This window comes from Microcaecilia unicolor, chromosome 12, assembly GCF_901765095.1.
Source record: "Microcaecilia unicolor chromosome 12, aMicUni1.1, whole genome shotgun sequence".
NCBI classification, from domain to species: Eukaryota; Metazoa; Chordata; class Amphibia; order Gymnophiona; family Siphonopidae; genus Microcaecilia; species Microcaecilia unicolor.
The window spans coordinates 94330539-94348509 of record NC_044042.1 but is presented as its reverse complement, the minus strand read 5'-3'; the positions used below and the strand labels follow the sequence as shown (position 1 = coordinate 94348509).

At 46.3% G+C, this 17971-nt stretch overlaps 1 protein-coding gene across 3 annotated transcripts in view; it reads left to right on the top strand.

The window, feature by feature from the left end:
• LOC115482025 (ATP-dependent RNA helicase DDX42-like) overlaps positions 1-17971 on the top strand; it is a 164611-nt gene that overhangs the window by 105969 nt on the left and 40671 nt on the right. For all 3 annotated transcript variants that reach the window (XM_030221569.1, XM_030221567.1, XM_030221568.1), the window contains exons 8-14: positions 162-281; positions 1369-1545; positions 2012-2140; positions 3055-3154; positions 4786-4833; positions 6598-6695; positions 12988-13264. In XM_030221569.1, the coding sequence (XP_030077429.1) occupies positions 162-281; positions 1369-1545; positions 2012-2140; positions 3055-3154; positions 4786-4833; positions 6598-6695; positions 12988-13264 (949 nt within the window). The remainder of the gene's footprint in view (positions 1-161; positions 282-1368; positions 1546-2011; positions 2141-3054; positions 3155-4785; positions 4834-6597; positions 6696-12987; positions 13265-17971) is intronic.

Sequence of the window (17971 nt, the reverse complement as noted above, 5' to 3'; positions counted from 1 at the left end):
ATCAGAGTAGGTACAGCGAGTGGGATGTCCTGTCCTGGCGACTATTCTTCCCTGAACTTGATAGCATTTTTAGTCAGATTTGCTGGAAGGGGATATCAGGAGGTGCTCACATAAGAGATTCCACTCTTATTTCATCTCATATTTTTTTTACACATCTCCAGGTTTCTGGCGCAGCTCCTCCCAAGCCTTGCAGTAGTTTTGCACATTTTGGATTTGATGAACAACTTATGCATCAAATTAGGAAGTCAGAGTACACTCAGCCCACGCCCATCCAGTGCCAGGTAAGCAATCATGGGCCAGCCCAATGACTGTGTGGCAATGTACCTGAAAAATGTACCTGCATAACAATTGTGTAACGTATAACTGTTTAACTGTAAGCTACATTGAACCGAAACATGTTTTTGGATAACACTGGGATATAAGAATGGAATGTATGTTTCAGTTTCTGAACTTGTGGTGCAGCCTAGGGTAGGGGTTCTTTGGAGACCGCATTGATCGCTTTCGAGGGAATAAGGTCCTATCCATCGCACAGAAGTAGCATCTTGGGTTCTCATTGTATAGGAGCTACAATCTGTGATCCCTGGGCTCAGGATTGTTACTGCAATGAGTGAGTCAGCTGGGAACTTTGGAGGGGAGGAGTTAATGGAAGGGAGAACAGAGTTGTTATGAATGAAGGTTCTTAGACAAAAAAGTATACCTTTAGCCAGCTAAGAGGTACCATAGGTGGAGCAGTAGCTGGGTCTCTCTCCAAAGAGCTGTGAGCACTGCCTTTGCAGTATTCTTGGCTTGCTGGCAGGGTGACCCCCTAGGTTAAATATACTTCCAATTAGTTATCTGGCATTTGATTTTAACATGTGAGTTTAAATGAAGAACAGCAGGTTTATCATCACTGAAACTTTGCTAGAACTTTGGGATTTAAAAAAGGGGGTTGGGGCAAGAATTTGTGGAACTGAATGGCTTCTATAAAATGTGCATTATGGAAAAGGATGTATAAAATGTTTGGAAAGTGTACTAGATGAAGCGCTGTAGACTATATACCCTGCGGGGAAAGACTAAGCTGCCAGCAGTGCTTACTGAGCAGCAAGAAGTAAATGCTGCTATGTATAAGTTAAAGAATTAAGATTGGGCAGTATATTAACTTTTGATGATCTAAAAAAGGTGAGGAAGGTTATGATGAATTTAGAGAACATTCTGGGAAATTTAATTATTTTTACAAAACTTGGTTAACTTAAGATTAGTGGATACAGGTGTTGGATTAGAATGGGAGAGGTTTATTGAGGAGGTGACTGAATCCGCTGAATCCCAGTCTTTAATTCAGTTTGCAAATTCTGTAATTTGTAACAAAGCATTGTGTCTTTTTGCTGCAAGGGAGTTGCAGTTGCATTGAGCGGCAGAGACATGATCGGAATAGCAAAGACTGGCAGTGGGAAAACGGCAGCCTTCATCTGGCCTATGCTGGTCCATATCATGGACCAGAAGGAGCTAGAGCCAGGGGATGGTCCTATTGGGTTGATCGTGTGCCCCACCAGGGAACTGTGCCAGCAGGTAAGGGGACTTTTCTTTTCATACTCTCCTGGAATACACAATTATGATTTTCCACCACTCTAGATGGGTTGTTGAACGCTTCCGGAGGCAAAGTAAATAGTAGTCTTTATAAGATGCATTCTGTACTTGATGTTTCAAGTCCCAGCCTGCCTTAGGAAACTGAGGCACTAAGCCCCAGGACTTGTAATTAAGAATAGTCTGATAGCAGCTCCGTCAGTTTGTTCAGGTTAAAGAATTATTTATTTTCATATTGTGGGCCCCATAATGTGTTATTGAATGGTCATCACAGCCTGGCTAGAGAAGGGACACTCATTTGATTGTAGAAGTAAGGGCTGTCTATACTTAGTGCACTGGGCTTGCATTTAACTATTAGGCCCATTCCTGCTGTTCCAGATTGCAAAAGCTTAATGTTCCTTCTCTTCAAAGAAACAGTCGTTTGCCCTTAAACGTTAATCCTGCTTTTTAGATCCACACCGAGTGCAAGCGTTTTGGTAAAGCTTATAACCTACGTTCAGTGGCAGTGTACGGAGGAGGCAGCATGTGGGAACAGGCCAAAGCGCTTCAGGAAGGAGCTGAGATAGTTGTCTGCACACCAGTAAGTAAACATCAGCTGGGCTGGGGAACAACAATGTTTGGATATAAGAACAATTTTAATTCATTGAATTTACTATTGGAACTCATGTTGTGAGGGGGGGGGGGGGGGGGGGAAGAGGGAGAATAGTGCTAGTTCATGCCTCTGCAGTGTCCGACAATTTATAATTGAGCAAAGTAGCTATATTTGACTCTGAAACTACCTGCATTTCATTAAACTTTCAGTGTTTATTCATATGACCTCTGCTCATGCTTTACGTCTTAACTTTCCTTTATAACGGGGCTAATATGCAGCAGGGTGATATCCACTTATATATATAACTGTATAACATATTGGAAGCATGGGCAGGGGGCCACCAGTGAGTGAGGTAAAGAAGCTAGAAATATTCACAAAAATGGCAAAGATTGTAGCCTACAGGCGTAGCACAGTAAAGTATGGGTATTGGGGACCTTTTAAGCAGGTGGTGTGAAGGGAGGGTGGCAGGGATATGTATGGACTAGTAGCAAGATTTTGTATGGAGGATTATGAGGGTACTAGGGGGAAAACAGGGAGGGGGGACCTCGGGGTGACGACTGGGTAAAAACAAATGTAAGCTGTTTGAGCTCTGTTGCTTTGATTGCTGTCTAGCTGTTGAACTAAAGTATGCCAGCTGTTTAGTACTATGTCCCTGAATAAAAATTGTAAAAAATATGCTTAATATTTCCGTTCAGGTCTCCTAGCTCAGTGAAACATTTTTGGCATACATCATTCCAATCTTTTGATTTATGTGGCACAGCACTATTTCAGTTAATCTGGACTGGACATTACTAATAACATTAAAACCCTCTGTCCTGCATATGGGGTGCTTGTCAGGGTTGCCTGTGTGCTGGAGAAGTCATTCACATAGGTAAGTTTTGTTTGCTTGCTGTCCCTGACAGGGTCGATTGATCGACCACGTGAAGAAGAAAGCCACCAATCTGCAACGAGCTACATACCTTGTGTTTGATGAAGCAGATCGAATGTTTGACATGGGCTTTGGTATGTGGAGGAGAAAGGCCACCTTGTGTCCAGGGCAGAGTAACCTGTAAATCTGAGACCATTCTAGGTGTTTGCCTGTTATGTAGTTGACAAGTTCTGTTTCTTCTTTTGTTTCTGTTTTTTTTGTTATTTTGGGGTTTTTTTTTAGCTTTGTTTCTTTTCAGCTTACTTTTTAAATTTTATTTTATCTATTTATTTATTTATTTATTTATTGCATTTGTATCCCACATTTTCCCACCTTTTTGCAGGCTCAATGTGGCTTACAATACATCATGAATAGTGGAAATACATAAGAAAATAGACATTTAGAATTGCAGAAAGATCTTGGGTAACATGATGATAAAACATGGTAGTAGTTTAACAAGCAAATATTGTAATACTATTCTAGGTTTCTGTGTAGGAGTTCACGTTTGTTGATCTTTGTGGTATGCCTTGTCAAAGAGATGAGTCTTCAAAAGTTTGCAGCAGTTAGTTAGTTCATAGATCGTTTTCAAGTTACGCGGCAGCGCATTCCAGAATTGTGTGCTCAAGTAGGAAAAGGTTGAAGCATGCATTAGTTATAGTGATTCCTTTTTTTACCTTCCCCCATCTGGGGTTATAGTAGGCAAGCAGCTGTATCTCTAGGCTATCTGTGACCACAGTGCCCTGCTGCCATATGACTGGACTGGAAACTTCCTGCTTTAACTATACAGAAGTATCTTAAACTGAAAACATGCCTTCACTTTAGAGCACCTTAATGGGTCATCATGAATAATATGTTCATAACACCCGGGCAAGCAGAGATTCACCTTAGAGCTGCTAGAGCCTGCAGTTACTTCCATCATAGATTCCATTACCTAAGAGAGAGGAGATCCCTCATAGATTCGGGTTTCTACCATGATCTATCCAGACATTGACAGGCAGAGGATCTCCCTGAAGACACACTTAGCCAGTCAGATTTTCATAGTTACCACATGAGAGAGATTTGCATATATTGGGTCTCCAATACATGTAAATCTGTCGTGCATGTTCACTGGTTAGTTGTGAAAGAGTGACTGGCTAGGCTAGGTGCCCTTGCAGAAGGGAGTTGGGACAGACTTCCCTAGGTCCCAAAATCAGAGGATATTTCCACCCTAGATGTAGACTTTGAAAGAAAGATATTCCTAGTATCCAGAACTTAAGCAGGTTATCACCATGATGCAACTAGACACTACTGGGATACTCAAGCTACTATTACTTCTGTTCTCCTAGGTCCATGCTTCCCAGTCTTTGTGGCTGTGACCCCATGATTATGGCCAAATGAAATTGTGTGACCCCCTGGAGGTGCAGAATAATGATACATCTATGGAAAGGCCATCTAGGTCATGACCCCACGTGTGGGTTTTGTGACCCACAGTTTGAGAAGCTCTACCCTAGATGTTCACAGTGCTACATTCAGTTATATACAAAAACTAATTTTCCCAATGCAACTGAATGGTTTTCATGGGAAGTGGGATTAACAGTTTATATAATACTTAAAAAAAAAAAAAAAAAAACTTCACCTTGAAATTACGTTCTGTAAATTAATTCTTTCTACATTTTTTATAATTGTGATGCTAAAAAAAAAATTCATACTTATGAATATTCTTTATTTTGTTTCTTCCCTCTACCAGAGTATCAGGTGCGATCAATTGCGAGCCATGTACGTCCGGACAGACAAAGTATGTGCAAACCTTGACATGGTGCTTTTTAATTGTGTTGTAGTTAAAGGGGTAGGACTGGAGAAATGAAACTGGCTGGTCTTATGCAGGTTTGATTTTTCTGCCAGATCACCAACCTAGTGCCCTTTTTTTTTTTTTTTTTTTTTTTTTGCCTGTAGCAAGTACTTTTTTAATTAAAACCACCCCTGCCCATTTTGGGTGATTTGGGGTTGGTTATTTCTGCTGTCATGTCCTATGTCCAGTTTTGTGGTCAGTCACCTGTGATTCAGATGCAAAGGCAGAGCTTGTTACCCAACTCACAGGTGAGGAACATGTATTGAAAAGGACATTACAGTGTCCTGACATCTGGCTGTCACTAGGATTCATTGTATTTAGGAAAAGAAGAGTTATTGGTAATACAGCCAATGTTGGAACCTTGCTACAGCATTATACCGTGCCTATTCATGGTTTCTTTCCAGATTGTGTGCCAATAGGGTATTACCTAGTAGAAATCAAGTCCTTGGTATTCAATCTTATTCCTTATTGTCTGCTCCAGACCATTCCCGGTGAATGGGTATATGCACTTCTACCAGCAGAGGGAGACTGAGAACTAGTGACACTAAATAAGAAACTGTGTAACCCTGACCTCCTCAGTATTTCTCAGCCTCCACAGAGGTAGGTGATTTCTGTGCAGCCCTGCTTCTTGAATTCTGTAGCCCGGGTCCCTCCCCCACTGCCCTGCTGTTGGAGCGAGTTTAAATCAAGCCCTTAGTAAGTGGTGTGCTGGAGCCGACTTGCACTGGCTCGCAAGAGCCAGTTAAGTTTTGAAAGATTTTGTGAGCCAGTTTTTAAATGGTAGGTGTTCTTTATTGTTGGAATTTTTATTTAATCTCACTTACGTTTTCAGACATGTCAGCTTGTGCATAGGGATGTATAAAAACGGAATAACTTTTCATAGATTAGTAACTTGTTATACATTTTAATCAGTGTGTCATTTGGAGGGGTTGGTTATAGGGACACTCTGGCACGTATTATATTCATGTAGAGATTTTTTTTTCTCCTGGTAAAGGGCCACTAAAACAGACATCATGTTACAACAATCAGGTGCTCAGATAGATGTTCTATCTATCTGTTTACTTATTTATGGCATTTTATCCCACATTAAACATGAATTAGATTGGAACCTGGGAGCATTTAAAATCTTTTTTTTTCCTGTGCCTACAGAAAGAAAAAAAAAGATGGCATGTGGGAACTTGCTTGTTTTGCTTTGTTGAATACAGTGGTATATTATAAAAATGCACTTGTTTTTTTTTTTTTATTACTACTTTGTGACTGAGAAGATATTGATTAATGAGGGAAGGGTTTCCTTCAGCAGAACTGTCCAGAGTCAGTCTAAATGTGCCAACATTGTCCAGTTCAGCACACTATTAACAGCCAAGTTCTTACAAAGTTAATTATGAACATGGCATTTGATTTGGGCTATAAAGATTTGTTGTTTAAAGGGGGTATTATGGTTTAATGGGAACTCTGACATGAGGGAGGAAGAAGAGAGAGAATAATACATTGCCCCCCCCCCCCAGTCTGCCTCTCTGCCCCCCCCCCCCAAATAAATTGCAGGGCGGGGAGAGAGCCTGTTGTTAAAAATTTACCAGCACACCACTGCTCTTGGTAGTCAATCTGTTATTACTGGACATTACTTGATGCTGGTTACATCTGCTTAATTTTTTGCACAGTGTCAGTAAAATGTGTGCTTGAAACAAGTGTGTCAATTTTCTGGCCTTTCAGCCCTTTTGTTCAGTGCCACATTCCGGAAGAAGATTGAAAAGCTGGCCAGGGATATCCTGATTGACCCCATCCGAGTGGTACAGGGAGATATTGGGGAGGTAACCTACAGTGATTTTTTTTCCTAAGCAGTTTTGCACGAGTGTTGACCTACAATATCCCACCACCCCCTCCCCTCAATAGATACCTTATGTTACTTTCATTCTCCGTGGAAAAGCAGGCTGCTTATTCTCACATGTGGGTCGACATCCACGTCGGCCCAGGAATTGGCATTTTGCAAGCAAAATAAAACAAAGTTTTGCCAGAGTCTTCTGGCGTGTGTGCAACGCGCACCAATTTCCCACCTGTCGCGCGAAAGTGCCCCTCAGTTTTCTTTTTTCCGCATTGAGGTGCGGTAGGTTTTTATCTCTGCTCCGCTCAGGCCCAGAAAAAAGTGTCTTCGCAAATTTTTGCTATTTTGTTCTAATTTTCTCTTATTTTACTTTATTGTCAGTTAAAAAAAAAAATCCCGTAGTGGCTTTTAGATTTGTTTTCACTTTTTAAAGTTTCCTTTGTTTTTCGACGCAGCCGGCTTTGGCCGTGCGGTCGGGTTATTCCCATATTTTTCTGCCCTTTTTTCTTTTAACTGGCAGAATCGCGTCTTTTAATTTCGATGAAGCCGTTTTTCCTTCCATGTCATCGAAGACGCCCAGTGGCTTCAAACGTTGTATTCAGTGCAACCGGACCATCTCAGGTACTGATATCCACGCCTGGTGTATCCAGTGCCTTGGGTCCAACCATAGCCCAGCTGCTTGTAGTCTGTGTCTTTGTTTGAAGAAACGGACCCAAACGTCTCGAGAAGCCCAACGAGGGAAGCTTTTGGGGGCTCGGTCCAGTCCTTCAACGTCGGGATCGACATCGGTACCGATGTCAGAGGCATCGACATCGAGGGAAGCATCGACATCAGGAGCAGAGGTAATGGCTGCTGAGAGACTAACTCACGCTGGAAGCAGTGAGGCTTCGAGTGGGTCTCCACCTGTCTCGAGGCCTCCTGCTATGCAGGGCCCCCGAGACTGACCTTCGTCGGACCCGGCCCCGAGGAGATGGGAGGATTGCACGTCTTCCTCATCGGTACCGAGGAGTCTCGATGATGGGCGTCGAGCGAAGGCGAAGAAGCACCGTCATCATTCTCCTTCGATGCATAATACCAGGAACTCCGGGGCGTCGAGAGCGTCGGCGCCTAGAGGATCGGTCTCTCGCTAACAGGAGGTACCGATGCATCGGTCTCCTAGCAGCCCGATGCTTGCTCCCGAGCCTCCACAGATTGTGACACCGCCTGTCCCACCGACCCCGCAGCCTTTTCCAATGGCGGCTCTTGACAAGCACCTTATTTCCAGAACTTCTGAAGGGACTGCAGTCATCTTCGGTGTCGGGGGTGCTTGCGCCTTCTGTGCCATCTGCTGCAGCGGTGTCTGACCCTTCTCCTGTGGTGAGGTCTGCAGCATCAGCTTTGGCTGCCAACCGGGTCGACTCCCCTTCGACATCAGTGGAGGGAGCTTCACCGCAGTCGGACTCGGCGTTGGCCTCTCAACATCACCATAGAGGACATAGTTCCTCGGCGTCGAGGCAGGTTCAGTGTCGAAGTACCATGGCACAGGTTTTATCCGACACCAAGCAGGAGCGTTCATGGGAATCAGAGGAAGATCCCAGGTACTTTTCTTCTGATGAGTCCTTTGGGATTCCCTCTGATCCTTCCCCTCCGCCAGAAAGGAGACTATCTTCACCGGAGAGTCTGTCTTTTTACTCTTTTGCCCGGGAAATGGCTACCTCTATTCACTTCCCTGTGGAGGTTGAGGATGAGCCCAGGGCTGAGATGTTCGAGGTCCTGGATTATTCTTCTCCACCTAAAGAGACTGTGACAGTTCCTCTACATAAGGTACTAAAGGAAGTCCTTATGCGAAACTGGTCGGCCCCTCTGTCTGGCCCTGTGGTCCCCAAGAAAGCTGAATCCCAGTATCGGAGCCACAGTGAACCTGGATTGATGAGGTCCCAGTTATCCCATAATTCCATGGTGGTGGACTCCGCTCTCAAGAGAGCCAGGAGTACTAGAGACAATGCTTCGCCGCCCCCAGGCAAAGGGGCTAGAACTCTTGATTCTTTTGGGAGGAAGACGTATCAGGCCGCTATGCTTGCTGCTAAGATTCAGTCATACCAGCTCTTCACGAGCGTGCACTTGCGGGACTCGATACCGCAACCGTCAAGCTTGGTTGATGCACTCCCTACGGAGCTGGCCGAGCCTTTTCGCAAGGTGGTCAGGCAGCAGAAGGCGTGTCAAGTTTCTGGCCAGGGGTATATTTGGCACTTTTGATGTAGCATCCAGGATCGCTGCTCAGGGCATAGTGATGGGCATGCTGTCATGGCTGCGTATCTCTAACCTGGATCATTCTGTGCAGCAGCGAATGGCGGATGTTCCTTGCCAGGGGGACAAGATCAAGAAGCATAATGATGCTATGGATTCTCTCTCCCACCGGGCGCCTTCTGCTACTGCCTCCTCATCTAGGAGGTATTTTGGGGGGAAGAGTAGTGCTCCCTATTCCTATCCTAGGCATAGGTACACTCCTGCTTCTCGGCAGTCTGCTCAGGCTCAGCCCCAGCGCGCTCGTTCTCGTCAACAGCGTGCATCTAAGGCCCACACTGCTCCCCAGCAAAAGCAAGGGACGGGCTTTTGACTGGCTCCAGTTAAGCATAGCCTTAATAAAAGTGTCCATACCGGACAACTTGCCTGTCGGGGGAAGGTTGATATTTTTTCACCAAAGGTGGCCTCTCTTAACCTCCGACCGGTGGGTTCTTCAGATAGTCCAGTTAGGATACACCCTCAATTTGGAATCCAAACCTCCAAATTGCCCACCGGAAGCTCATTCTTACAGCTCCCAGCACAAGCAGGTACTTGCAGAGGAACTCTCTGCCCTTCTAAAGGCTCACGCGGTCGAACCCGTTCCACCGGGGGAAGAAGGGCTGGGATTCTGTTCTAGGTACTTCCTTGTACAGAAGAAGACAGGGGGGATGCGTCCCATCCTAGACCTAAGGGGTCTGAACAAATTTCTGGTTCAAGAAAAGTTCAGGATGGTTTCCCTGGGCAACCTTCTTCCCATGATTTAGAAAAACGATTGGCTATGCTCTCTGGACTTAAAGGACACACAGATCTCGATACTTCCAGCTCAGAGGAAGTATCTTCGGTTTCGGCTGGGAACTCAGCACTTTCAGTACCGTGTATTACCTTTTGGTCTGGTGTCTGCGCCTAGAGTGTTCACAAAGTGCCTAGCGGTAGTCGCAGCATCGCTACGCAAACTGGGAGTGCATGTGTTCCCTTATCTCGAAGAGCACCTCGGAGGCAGGCGCTCTACAGTCCATGCAAATGACTATTCAGGTGCTAGAGCTACTGGGGTTCATGATCAATTACTCCAAGTCCCATCTCACCCCAGTTCAAAAGTTGGAATTCATTGGAGCTCTGTTGAACACAAAGACAGCTTGAGCTTATCTTCCCGACGCAAGGACAGACAACCTCCTGTCCCTGGTGTCCATGGTTTGAGCATCTCAACAGATCTCGGCTCGGCAGATGTTGAGACTTCTGGGGCATATGGCCTCTACAGTTCATGTAACTCCCATGGCACGTCTACATATGAGATCAGCTCAATGGGACCCTAGCTTCCCAGTGGTGTCAAGCTGCGGGGGATCTAGAAGATGTAATCCAACTGTCCACCGACTTTCGGAATTCCCTTCAGTGGTGGATGATTCGATCCAATTTAACCTTGGGACGCCCATTCCAAAGTCCTCAGCCACAAAAAGTACTGATGATGGATGCATCCCTCTTGGGGTGGGGAGCTCATGTAGATGGGGTTCACACTCAAGGAGCTTGGTCCTTTCAGGAAAAAGTTCTTCAGATCAACCTCCTGGAATTGCGAGCAATCTGGAACGCTCTAAAGGCTTTCAGAGATCGGCTGCCCAACCAAATCATTTTAATTCAGACAGACAATCAGGTTGTTATGTATTACACCAACAAGCAGGGGTGCACCGGTTCTTGCCCTCTGTGTGAGGAAGCCGTCCAGATGTGGCTATGAGTGTGCCATCATGGCATGTTTCTCCAAGCCACTTATCTGGCAGGCGTAAACAACAGTCTGGCCGACAGATTGAGCAGGATAATGCAACCTCTCGAGTGGTCACTGAACATGGGAGTAGCCCGCAGGATCTTCCGAGCGTGGGGCACTCCCTCGGTGGAACTTTTTGCCACTCAAATCAATCACAAAGGCCCTCAGTTCTATTCCAGGCTTCAGGCCCACAAAGGACTAGCGTCAGATGCCTTTCTCCTACATTGAGGAACAGGCCTTCTGTATTCGTATCCTCCCAATACCTGTAAGACTTTGCTGAAACTCAAGCAAGACCGCAGAACCATGATTCTGATTGCACCCTCTTGGCCCCGTTAGATTTCATTCCCTCTTCTTCTAGCGTTGTCCTCCGAAGAACCGTGGAGATTGGACTGCTTTCCGACCCTCATCACCCAGAACGAGGGGTCGCTTCGACATCCTAGCCTCCATTCTCTGGCTGTCACAGCCTAGATGTTGAGAGCTTAGAATTTGCCTCCTTAGGTCTTTCAGAGGGTGTCTCCTGAGTCTTATTGCTTCCAGGAAAGATTCCATAAAAAAGTGTTATTCTTTCAAATGGAGGTTTGCCGTCTGGTGTGACAGTAAGGCCCTACATTTTTTTTCTTGTCCTACATGGACCCTGCTTGAATACCTTTTATACTTGTCGGAATCTGGTCTCAAGACCAACTGCATAAGGGTTCACCTTAGTGCAATTAGTGCTTATCATCGCTGTGTAGAGGGTAAGCCTATCTCTGGACAGCTTTTAGTAGTTCACTTCATGAGAGGTTTGCTTTTGTCAAAGCCCCCAGTCAAACCTCCACCAGTGTCATGGGATCTCAATGTCTTCCTCACCCAGCTGATGAAAGCTCCTTTTGAGCCACTGAAGTACTTGACCTGGAAGGTCATTTTCTTGGTGGCTGTTACTTCAGCTCGTAGAGTCAGTGAGCTTCAGGCCTTAGTAGTGCATGCACCTTATATTAAGTTTCATCATAACAGAGTAGTCCTCTGCACTCACCCTAAGTTTCTGCTGAAGGTGGTGTCAGAGTTCCATAGTGGAGGAGTGGCCTAGTGGTTAGGGTGGTGGACTTTGGTCCTGGGGAACTGAGGAACTGAGTTCGATTCCTGGCACAGGCAGGTCCTTGTGACTTTGGGCAAGTCACTTAACCCTCCATTGCCTGCCGCATTGAGCCTGCCATGAGTGGGAAAGTGTGGGGTACAAATGTAACAAAAATAAAAAATAAAAAAATCTGAACCAGTCAATTGTCTTGCCAACAATTTTTCCCCGTCCTCATACCCGCCCTGGCGAAACAGCTTACATACTTTGTACTGCAAGAGAGCATTGGCCTTTTATGTGGAGCAGACAAAGCCCCTTCATACAGTCCGCCCAGTTGTTTGTTTCTTTTGATTCCAACAGGAGGGAAGTCGCCATCGGAAAACGCACAATCTCCAATTGGCTAGCAGATTGCATTTCCTTCGCTTATGCCCAAGCTGGGATGACTCTACAGGGTCATGTCACGGCTCATAATATTAGAGCCATGGCCGCGCCAGTGGCTCATTTGAAGTCAGCTTCCATTGAAGAGATTTGCAAGGCTGCAATGTGGTCATCAGTCCACACATTTACATCTCATTACTGCCTTCAGCAGGATACCCGACACGACAGTCGGTTTGGGCAGACGGTTCTGCAGAATCCGTTTGAGGTGTAGAATTCAACTCCACCCACCTAGGCCAATTTTATTCTGTTCCAGGCTACACTCTCAGCTAGTTGTATATAGTTTCAGGTCAATCTGTGTTATGTCCTCGCCGTTGCGAGGCCCAATTGGCCAATGTTCATTGTTTTGAGTGAGCCTGGTTGCTAGGGATACCCCACATGTGAGAGCAAGCAGCCTGTTTGTCCTCGGAGAAAGCGAAGATACTTACCTGTAGCAGGTATTTTCTGAGGACAGCAGGCTGATTGTTCTCACAAACCCGCCCACCTCCCCTTTGAAGTTGTTACTAGTTTGTTATATGTTTTTTTATTTAACTGAGGGGCACGCTCGCGCGATGGGCAGGAAACCAGTTTGCGCCTGCGTGGTGCGCGCTGCATGCTCACCAGAAGACTCTGGCAAAACTTTGTTTTATTTTGCTTGCAAAATGCTGATTCCTGGGCTGATGCGGACGTCGACCCACATGTGAGAACACTCAGCCTGCTGTCCTTGGAGAATACCTGCTACAGGTAAGTATCTTCGCTTTATTAGCAAGGTATTATAAATTCTTTTCATGCTTTTCCCTCTGATAGGCAAATGAAGATGTTACACAGATCGTGGAGATCATGCCCACAGGCCCTGACAAATGGTGCTGGTTGATCAATCGACTGGTGGAGTTTCTGTCAAAGGGAAGCGTTCTTTTGTTTGTCACCAAGAAGGCGAATGCAGAGGAGCTGACGACTAATCTGAGACTGGAGGATCAAACTCTGGGCCTGTTGCATGGAGATATGGATCAGAATGAAAGGAACAAAGTCATTTCTGATTTCAAGAAGAAGACCATCCCCTTGTTAATTGCTACTGATGTAGCAGGTAAGGTATACTTACTGTTCTATACATAAAAACCTAATAACCGTGGCATCCAAACGCTTGTATGATGGAGGATGGGATTTATTGAGTTCTAGCAGGGTGGGACATTTATTGAGCTACTAGGAAAAAATGCCCGTTTCTGAGAGCAATGAAACGGGCGCTAGCAAGGGGCCCCCTCCCTCCGTCCCTCCGAGCTACTTGCCTTGTTAGTTGTTCGCTGTGGCGTTTCGGTTTCGGGCCTCGAGTGTCATAGCTCCGCCCTCGATGTCATGACGTTTTGACGCGAGGGCGGTGCAGACACTCCAGGGCACACCGGATATCTCGGGCGCCTCAACTTCCGTGGAGGCTTCAGAACGTTGGGGTTGCCTTTTATATAGATAGATAGGATTTTCATCATCACCAGTCGGTATTTTGAGCATTTGTGAAATAGTCAAGCACCATTGAACATAAGACGTCAAAATGTGGGTATATACCCTCCCACCACCTAATAAGGTGACATTACCTGGTAGCTCTCAGTCTTCCCATATGCTGGTGGTAGGGCATATAGCCACTCATTGAGAATGGTCAGAGATATAAGGAAAGAAAATTAGCAAATAAGATCTAATCTTTCCTTAAGTTTTACAAAGTTTAACGTAGGTTTAAAGACTCTATTCTCCGAGGACAAGCAGGCTTACATTCTCACAAGTGGGTAGACGATCCTGTGTCGCCCGGGTTGATAGAATTCCATAGAAAAGGACGAGAGCTTTCTAGATCGTGAGCAGTGCTCCAATGCGCATGCGTGATTACCTTCCCACCCGCAGCGAGACTGTGCCTCTCAGTTTTGTTTTCTCTGCATGAGAAGCAGCAGTTCTTTTCGTTGCTCCTCACAAGCCCGGGAGAGAGCTATCTTTTTGTGCTTTTCGACAGTGTTTTTCATTCTCGCTTTCTTTGTTTATTTTCTTTTTTTCTCTCTTTTTATTTTTGTTTTTTTAAATAGAGTCCCTTGCGACCTTTAGCTTTTGGCCTGCGTTTAAGTTTTTTTTGGCACGGGTTGCTTTTAGGCCTGCTCGGTTGGGTCTCTTGTTTTTTGTGCCACCTTCCCTCTTTTTCAGGTAGAATTGCGACTTTTAATTTTGCCGAAGCCATTTTTCCTTCCATGTCATCGAAGATTCCCAATGGCTTCAAATGTTGTACCCGGTACAACAGGACCATCTTTGGTATTGGCACCCATTCTTGGTGTATTCAGTGGCTCGGGTACGACCATAGCCCGGCAAATTGTGTCGGCTGTCTTCGTATGAAGAAAAGGACCCAAATTTCCCGAGAGGCTGAATGTGAGAAACGTTTTGTAACCCGGTCCAGTTTTTCAACATCTGCATAGAGGTAGGCGTCGTCGAATGCGGTACTGGCATCGGGAGTTGAGGTAAGGAATAGCTGCTGCGAGACCCCGAGATACTGGGAGCAGTGAGGCATCGAGTGGGTCTCCACCTGCCATAAGGCCTCCTGCTATGCATGTTCCCCGGGACCGTCCAGCGTTGGACCCGACCCGAGGCTACGGGAGGATTTGACGTCGGCACCCAGGAACTTGGGTGAGGTGCATCACTGTCACCGATCTCCTTCAACACATAGTGCCGGAAGCTCCAGGACGCCAAGGGACTCAACACCTGAGAAGCGTCGACGCTGGGAGGATCGCTCCCCCTCCACCCCAGGTGATTCTGCAACCTCATCTCCAACCAGCCCCTCAGCCTTTATCGATGGTGGCTCTCGATGAGTGTATCCGGGCCTTGCTTCCTGAGCTCTTGGAGGGATTGATTCAGTGATGTACATGGGGGAGGGGGGGGGGGGTGCCTGTACCTGCACCTGCACCTGCCATGCCTTGTGCTGCAGCCCCTCAGCCCACGGTGCGGCGTCAGACACCAGTGCCGCTTGTGACCCTGGTATCGATTGCTACCCATGCCTGTACCCCTTCAACGTTGGTGGAGGAAGCTTTGCCGGAGTCAAGGCAGGACCCAACTCCTCGACACCATTCTTGAGGGCATGGATCATCGAGGTGGGCCCGGTCTCAGACATCCCTGAGGGAAGATCTGTCTGATACCGAAGAAGAATGCTCATGGGAATCAGAGGAGAATCCCAGGTACTTTTCTGAGTCTTATGGGATCCCTTCTGAGCCTTCTCTTCCACCTGAGAGGAGACTGTCTCCACCAGAGAGCTTCTCCTTCACCTCTTTTGTACAGTAAATGGCTGAGGCTATTCCATTCCCCATAGAAGTGGAGGATGAGCCCAGGGCCAAGACACTCGAGATCCTGGACTTCACCTCTCCACCTCAGGAGGCAGTGACGGCTCCTTTCTACGTGGTACTCAGGGCAGTCCTTGTCGGGAACTTGGCATCACCTCTGTCTGTCCCTGTGGTCCCTGAGAAGATTGACACCCAATTTCAGATCCATGGGGAACCTGAGTTGGTGAGGTCTCAGTTACCCCACAACTTCATGATGATGGATGCCGCTCTCAAAAAGGCCAGGAGTACTAGGGACTGTGCCTCGGCTCCCCCAGGCAGAGAAGCTAGAATCGTAGACTTGAGGACACATCAACATCAAGGTGGTCTCCCCCTGCCTCAATATCAAGCATCAGTGGTGGCCACTGGGATCATCTGATCCTACCCCAAGGATATGGAAGGATTTGACTTTGTCTTTGTTGATGCAAGTAGGTGGGGACCGTACATTGTTTCAGGGTGTTTACTTAATCCCTCCCAGAGACTAGTGGGTTTGACCTCCTCTGTGTCATTGATTTTTATGTAATCTATTATGTACTGCTCTATCAGCGTTACATTTTGGGGATCTAGCAGCATGGCTTCATTGAATATCTACGGTGTTTCTTTTCCTCAGACCACTTCAGAGTCATGGTCATCAGCGAGTGGTCTGACCAGCTGCATGACAGTATGGCCACTGTTTTCAAGTTTCCTCTAACTTCTCCATCGCCCAGCCAATAGTCTATCCTTGAATATGAGTTATATTTTGGCGCATAATATGTGTAATCTCTTACAGTTTCATGTTGCGCCCGCCTGAGGTCTATCATTCCCCATCTCGCCATCCATGCCTTTAATGCCATCCTATCTCCTTTAGCATAGCCCACCTCCCCACCAGAATTATCTACTCGAGGGTCTATGGTTAAGTTGAGGTCTCCCCCCACTATTAGTTGGCCTTTTGCGTGTTTTTGAATGATCTTTTCCAATTCCTCTAGGAATATCCTTTGCCCTTCGTTTGGGGCATAGACGCATACCACAGTATAGTATTTATTCTGCAGTGAGGCTACTAGCAATAAATATCTACCCGCTGCATCTTTCACCGTGTGATGTATCATCCAGGGAAAGTTACCCAAGAGGGCTATAAGTACTCCTCTCTTTTTTTTGCCATCCGTACTGGAGGCACAGTGGATCAGTGGGTATCGTCTGTGCCTCACCAAGTGCTCATGATTTTGTTTCAAATGTGTCTCCTGGAGGAACATGACATCCGCCTTTAGGCGGAGCATTTCCCCAAATACCTGTTTTCGTTTCTGTGTTGTATTAAGGCCTCTTACATTTACAGTTACATATTTGCATTTCATCTATTCAGTTTATATTTACTCCTCTCTCACTTCGTCTCCATCTACTGAGAAGCTCCCTTATCCCCCCCTCTTCTACCCGCCCCTGTACCCTACTAACCATCCTATGTCTTGCTTGATCCCTGCATTTCCAAATCCCACCCCACCTTCCCCTTTGTCCCCAACCCATCCCCTAAAACCAGTGCACCTCTTCCCTATTGAATTGGTGCTTCATAGGAGGAAGTAAGGTCCAGTCTTTTGCAAACTTATGTCCAACATTATTCCCCAAACCTTTACTCATGCCCTTTTTTTTTTTTTTTATAATAAGTTTTCTCCCTCTTTATAGTGTATCTTTCTCTCCTTACCCCTAGTCCACAGTCACGGATATCCTTACTTTTAAGTTTGTCTTTTATCAGTCCCCTTTACCAGTATTTCCCATGTTGGTCTGTTTTCTTGCACTCAGGGGAGATGATTTGCTGATAGCTGGCGTTCCTGCCTCTTGCGTCCTATTCTTTGCCATTTCGGGTGGGTACGTTGTCCTGCAGTCGGACGCTGCCCCTCGATTCCCGATGTTGCCGCTGGTTCTCCTTCTGGGAGGATCGCCCGCGCTTCCGCAAGCGTCTTTACTTGGTGCTGCTTTCCATCCTTATAAAAAATCAGTGCAAATGGGTGTCTCCAGCGGTATCGAAGACCCAGCTCCCTTAGCTGAGCTGTCACTGGTTTTAGTTCAGCTCGTCTTTTCAACGTTGCTGCCGCAAGATCTTGGTATATTTCCACACGGTATGAATCCCATTTAAAATCTTCTGCCTGTCGCGCTGCTTTCAGGACTCTTTCCTTCATTTTAAAGTCTCGGAAGCATGCGATATCTTTCGGGAGGTTGTTTCTAGTAGGCCCCAGCGCTCGGTGCGAACGCTCCAGTATCACCTAGTCTGGAGTTAGCAGCGACTCCTCTGTTGTGAGCAGTGTGCTGACCACCTGTTGTACTACAGACTCTGCATCCTGATATGTGGGCGTATCGGGCAGGCCGCAGAACCTCAAATTGCAACGTCTGCTTTGATTTTCTAAATCCTCTAGCTGTTCCATTACGCGTTGCTGCCCGATATCCATGTCTGTAAGTTTTCTGTCCATAGCCCCCATCTCCTCTGTGTGGTCATCTAG